This window comes from Lepidochelys olivacea (assembly GCF_965140295.1).
Source record: "Lepidochelys olivacea isolate rLepOli2 genome assembly, chromosome: 15".
In the NCBI taxonomy this organism is placed as follows: domain Eukaryota; kingdom Metazoa; phylum Chordata; order Testudines; family Cheloniidae; genus Lepidochelys; species Lepidochelys olivacea.
This window is the reverse complement of record NC_140425.1, coordinates 3,281,182-3,287,181: the sequence shown is the minus strand read 5'-3', so window position 1 is coordinate 3,287,181 and position 6,000 is coordinate 3,281,182. Positions and strand designations below refer to the sequence as shown.

The following is a 6,000-nucleotide window of genomic DNA, read 5'->3' as shown; positions in this document are numbered from 1 at the left end:
CGGCAAGAGAGGTAGGAACTAACACTTTGCTCTCCCCGGCATATGGCTCTTAACAATCCAGGCATTTCCAGGGCTGGAGAGCTCATTAGCTGAATGTCTAGACTCTAGGCCCAACAGACTATTAAAAGACGACAAAAATCACTGTGAAAGCAGCACACGCTGCCTCACTGATGCCACTTTAACCACAGGTTTGTTGGCTTGACCATCATCAGGAATCTGCCTCCAGCGCAGCCCCACGCGTGGGGCTTGCACAGGTAGGTAGAGCTGGCACTGTTCCTCAAAGGCCACAGGATGGGGCTCCTTCTAATCTCCATTAGCAAAGGCCTTGCACCCTTATCCCCCCCAAGGGGCAGGAAAACCCTGCTGCCTTGTGGGACTTATCCTCTATGCAGAGCAGGGAATACACAAGCTAGGGCTCTGAGAGGTTAGTCAATTTCAGCACAGAGGACACAAGTGCCAGGTGGTCAGCTCAACCCAGGGGCCGATGGAAAAGACCACAATGGGGGAATATATCAGGTCCAGTAGGCCACACACCCAGACCAGCCACTGCTGAGTCAAGTGACTTTTATTCACTTACAAAAAATATATGAAGTAACACTGAACATTTCCTACAGCAAACAGACCACCTCTTCCCTCCGTGAGGCACAACTCCACACATCTACCCCTCTTTCTTCCATCTCACCCCCCTGCAGCCTTCATCCCCACTGGAGGTTGGGTAAGACTGGCCATCCTCCAGGGGGTGGTGCCTGAAGGGATGGGGGAAGGTCCTGTATTGGAGGCCAGCCAGGGGGGTACTGAAAAACCAATGTCTTCTCTGTCAGGGAACTGGGTGAGAGAAAGAAATAGCAGCATTAGGTCAGATCCAGCCAGGATGAGTCATGGTGGTGCTCCCTCTGCCCATCCCCCACCCAGTTATCAGCCTAGTTTTTCAATGGCCACCTGACCTGCCCCCCCCCCCAAGAAATGAACCTTCAGAAGTATTAGGGGTCATAGGGCTGTCTGGGAAGCTAGTAGAAATCTGACACTTGGGAGATTTGAGCCACACAGCAGCAGCTGGTGAACAAAATAAGCAGAGGGGCTACAGGTTACCCATACATCCCTCCAACCTTCCCTGATCAGCCTTTCCAAGGGAAACCCTGGGACTCAGATCAGGAGGCAGCGTGGGAAGAAGAGAGGGCAGAGGGAAGTGTTCTGCTGGGAAAGGGAGCTGGTGGGGAAATGGGAAGACAACAGAGGAATGCAAAGCTGGGACATTTTACAGTGAAGAGCAAGGAATGAAAAAGCAGCATTTATCCCTGTATACACTGCTTTACTGCTCTCCTAGTTCCAACCTATACCCCATCTTCACCGCAATAATCCCGTGCAAGGATCTTTGCGCAAGCAGAGAGGAGCTGCTGAAACGACTGGGTGCTTTATGACAGGCCCCACTGCTGGGTGGGAGATCCTTTCCTGATCTAGCCACTGGGAAATTCACACCCCCTCTCCCTGTTGTATATCAGTTAAGGATGCTGCAGACAAGCAAGGATGGGAAAAGTTAAGCCACTTAATATGACGTACTCTTCCACTCACAGCTATATAGCTCATTGCTAGAGCAGTTGTCACATGCCCCAGCCTTGACTCTTCCCCCTAGGCATGCCAGCCTCCAGCACTCCAGGGAGCTGGCTTCCCAAAGCTCTGCAGGAAGGGCGGGAGGGTGTCAGGCTGGTCTGTTTGTTATGGTGGGGGTTTGGGGCCAGCACGTTCTAGAGAGAGAGAGAGACAGACACCACCACTGCAGGCCTGAACGGGTGAAGATCTGCAGTTAACACTAGCAGGCAGCCCCTCTGCCCAAAGCACAGCACTCCCATGCCAGAGCTGAACGCCTCTTGCGCTCCGGAGAGGATAATCAATCATTCTGCACATCAAGGGCCAAAGACAGCTGAGGTGTCACTCCATTATCTCTGGAACAGGGATGCGCTTGGCCCTTTAAGTCTTCAATTGGCAGACAACCTGCCCCCTTTCCAGCAATTCCTCAGTTCAGAACAACTCATTTGTTCTCCAGCATGAGTCCTGACAGCTGCTTTCACTGATTCTCAGGGGCTTCTACTTCTGATCCTCATGTATCTCTTTTTAATTGTTATGCCAGGATGAATGTAATCAAGCTCCTTTACATAATAGTGCTTATCCAGAGAATCGTAGTTCCCCTGCCCCCGTCAGAGCCCAGACCATGTGCTGGAATTGACTATTAACATTTAGTGCATTCATGCAATCTAAGTGGAACAATCATTCAGGGATGGTCTAGATAATACTTAGTCTTGCCATGAGTGCAGGGGACTGGACTAGATGACCTCTGGGGGTCTCCTCCAGTCCTACAATTCTATGATTTGGGTTAATGTTTACATCCCCTTGGTGGAGCTTATTCTGGAGTTTGGATGACACTGCAGATGCTTTCAGCGTCTGGTGGTAACTTTGCTTTTGCTACATTTAGGCCACACAAACGCTGTTCTGCTTTAACTAGGCCAGTATGGCTAATGCCACATGACCCCCTAGTGTGGACGCAGTTATACCAGTGTAAGAGTGCACACAGTGGTACAGCTATACCCACACAGGAAGGGGAATAAACTATAGCGGTATAGGACCCCTTTATCACAATGTAACCACATCTGCTCTAGAGCTTGTACCCATCTAACCATATTGGTTAAAAAAAGTCACCATCCTAACCAAAATGGTTCTATTGGTCCAAGAACTGTGTGGGAGGCAGGCCTTCCGGAAAGGAAGGGTTGCTCAGTGGTTAGGGTGCCAGCCTAAAACTTGGGAAACATGGGTTCAATTCTCTGTATGAACTTGGGCAAGTCACTCAGCCTCTCCGTGCCTCACTTTTCCCATCTGTTCAGTGGTGATATTACAGGGGCATTGGGAAGATAACTACATGCTGATGGGGGCCATATATGTACCTTAGATACAATTATTCATGGATTTCCTTCCACCTCAGTCTCCCTATCCAAAGGATGGCAGAGAACTGCATGGCTCAGGCAATAAGGATCAGATGGGAGCCTCTTGTATAAACACCATCACTTCAAAGCCAAGCCAGCCAGAAGGGAATGGGTGGCTGTTTGGGGGGATTATGTGAGGCAAGCTGGTGGGTCTCCACTCATTTCCCGCAGGATCGGAGGCCCATGGTGTTACCTCAGCCAAGAGGACACAGAGCAAATGGAGACAGAAGCTCAGCTCCCCTTTCCCACCCCCAGGTCATGGACTGAGGCACATCAGCAGGGGACGCTGGAGCTGCTCAGACCATTCAGGAGCACGCTGCTGCCAAGAGCTTTTCCATCATCCCCTGAGCTGCTCTCCCTGGTAGGTGAGATGGAAACAGCCTGTTGGATCCCCTAGTCCCATCTCTTTGCCAATGCAGACTGCTCCCCAAGGCACTTTCTCTACAGTTTAGTCTCATTTTAAAAAGAGCTGGATGGCCTTTACGGACACCAGCAGCCACACAAATCACTAGCTAAATGAAGCAGGCGCTGGAGGGCACGTGTGTTTCAACTCCACGTACCCACCACTGCACTGTCCAACCCTTTCAGAGAATGGGTCACCTCTCTGAGAGTTTCATAGAGTTTAAGGCCAGAAGGGACCACCGGATCATCAAGTCTGACTTCCTGTGTGGCACAGGCCATTACATCTCCCCCAGATACCCCTACACTGAACCCAATGACTTCAGTTAAACCAAAGCATTTCAGTCCACAGGCAGAGAACACGAGAGACCAAGGTGCCACCAATGCCTGAGGCCCCAGCAACGGCAGGGAATTGATGAAGTGAGACGTGCCCAGATGATTCCAGCTAGTGCTCCATGCTCCACACTGCAGAGGAAAGAGAAAGACCCTTCCCAGGATAAGCTAGGGAAATGGGCTACTTGCCCCCTGTTGCCAACGTTCTCGGCCGCCCACACATTAGCTGGGCGAGTCAACGCCCTGTGAAGAATCTGAGAGTGGAAAGTGAAGGCTCCTTCCCAGACAAAACAGAACACAGTTGCTCAGGATAGCAAAATAGCAAGGGCTGCTGAGCATCCTGTGGCTGTTTGTGTGGGTGAGTGTAGCTGGTAGGAGCAGACATTTGCCATGTTGGTCTGAAGGTGAAGCTCTTACATGAATGATATTCAGCTCCTGACTGGCAGATGCACCAGCAGCATCTACTGGAGCAAAGAGGAGCTCAACAAATAAAACACCCAGCATCCCATGCCCCCTGCCTGATTCTAACGACCAGGGAGACAGGGACTAGTTTGTAGCCATTTCACCTGGCACTGCAAAGCTCTGAACAGGACAAACACAAGGGGCGACCGCACTGCATGGGTGCCAAAGTTATTCATTGCAAGCAGGTTCTGCTGAAGGGCTAAGAGCAGCCAAGGGGACAGATGGGATAAAAGGAAAGCAGCACACCTAGAAACCTTCCACAAGGAAGATCATGCCCAGACCAATGCAGAAGGGACAAGAGTAAGCAGAAAAGAACAAAAGAGATCTGGCACCTGACCAAGCAACAGCCAATTAAGCCTGCGGCACAGTCAGGTGAGTAAGACAACGGGCAATGCCAGGCTGTCAGAATGCCATTGGGAGAGGCTGGTTCCATTCCACTGCTAGCAAACCAGAAGGCAGGAGCTGTGCAGGGAGGACAAGCAGAGGGCAGAGAAGCTGTCCCCAAGCTGGGCTCAGCAGTCTGTCCCCAGAACTCGGGTTGTTAATGACACACAGCACTTCAGTGGCATTTTCCAGCCAGAGATCTCCAAGCTCTTTGCAAAGGGGAGTGAAATATCACTAGCTCACATTAGACAGGGAAACTAAGGCAGAGAGAGAGAAAGCAAGGCTGAGATTTTCAAAGCCATGAGTGTGTAAGGGGACTGTTGGCCCCTTACTAAAACTCAGTGGAGTTTTTTGGTTGGCTAGCTCCCGGTACCAAAAGAAAGGGGCAGGGTCTATGGGAAATCAGGATCCTGAGACTGACAGTCCCCAGAAACAATTAGGAGAGGCCAATGCTCCAGGTCAGCCTGACTGACAAGGCGGGCAGGCTAATGAGGGAATCGGGAGGCCAGGAGTCCTGTCCTCTTTGTGAGCTAGAACTGCCTGGAACAGAGTGGAGCCCAGCTAAGGAGAGAGCAGGGCCATACCGGCCAGAGCCAGAGAGAACCAGAGAAGCAGCCCAGGGAGCAGGTCAGTGCTGGGAGCAGAGCCATAGCAGCAAAAGCCACAGAAGCAGCCCAGAGAGCAGATCCATGCTGGGAGCAGAGCTGCAGCAACCAGAGCCAGAGAGTCCGGAGAAGCAGCCCAGGGGGTTGGAGCCAGGTGTGGTGAGCAGCTGGGGAGAGCGAGGGGGACGCTGGACAGTGGGCCCAGCGCAGAGAGACCCCGCCCCCGCCCCAGAGAAGAGGCCCTGCAGGCCAGACCTGGAGGGGGATCATAACCCCAAAGTGGGGGCCGACACTGGGAAGAAGGGTCCTGCCATCTAGAGCCTGAGGGTGTGTGGCCACCACCAGAGCAAGTGTCCGACCCGCGGTATCCCTGCAGCACAGCCAGGGCCTGGGAGGGAGGCCTGGCACATGTGAGTGGCAGACTGAACTTCCCTGACATTCCAGCAACACTGGTTGAGATGTCCTTGAGCCACAGGACGGGCTGATCTTTAGCCTTTCCCATTTTTTCCTTATTTAAATTGATTGCTGTTTCATAAATTGTATTTGCTTGAACTACACCTCTACCCCGATAGAACACGAATTCGGATATAACGCAGTAAAGCAGCGCTCTGGGGGGCGGGGCTGCGCGCTCCGGCGGATCAGCGCATCTGGCTCCAACACGCTGCTCTGAGCGGCATGTTAAGGGTGCCGGGCCGGGGCCGAGGGGTTGGAGAAGGGGCAGAGGGTCTCGGGGGGGCAGTCAGGGGACAGGGGGGCAGTCAGGGATCTCGGGGGGGCAGTCAGGGGACAGGGGGGCTTAGATGGGGGTGGGGTCTTGGGAGGGGTGGTTGGGGCGGGGGGATCTC

The 6,000-nt window shown here is 52.7% G+C and overlaps 1 protein-coding gene across 6 annotated transcripts in view; it reads right to left on the bottom strand.

Moving 5' to 3' along the window:
* Positions 1 to 550: 550 nt before the first annotated feature.
* ZMAT5 (zinc finger matrin-type 5) overlaps positions 551 to 6,000 on the bottom strand; it is a 27,867-nt gene continuing 22,417 nt past the window's right edge. For all 6 annotated transcript variants that reach the window (XM_084649195.1, XM_084649193.1, XM_084649190.1 and 3 more), the window contains one exon: positions 551 to 825. In XM_084649195.1, the coding sequence (XP_084505321.1) occupies positions 696 to 825 (130 nt within the window). In that variant the 3' untranslated portion in view covers positions 551 to 695. The remainder of the gene's footprint in view (positions 826 to 6,000) is intronic.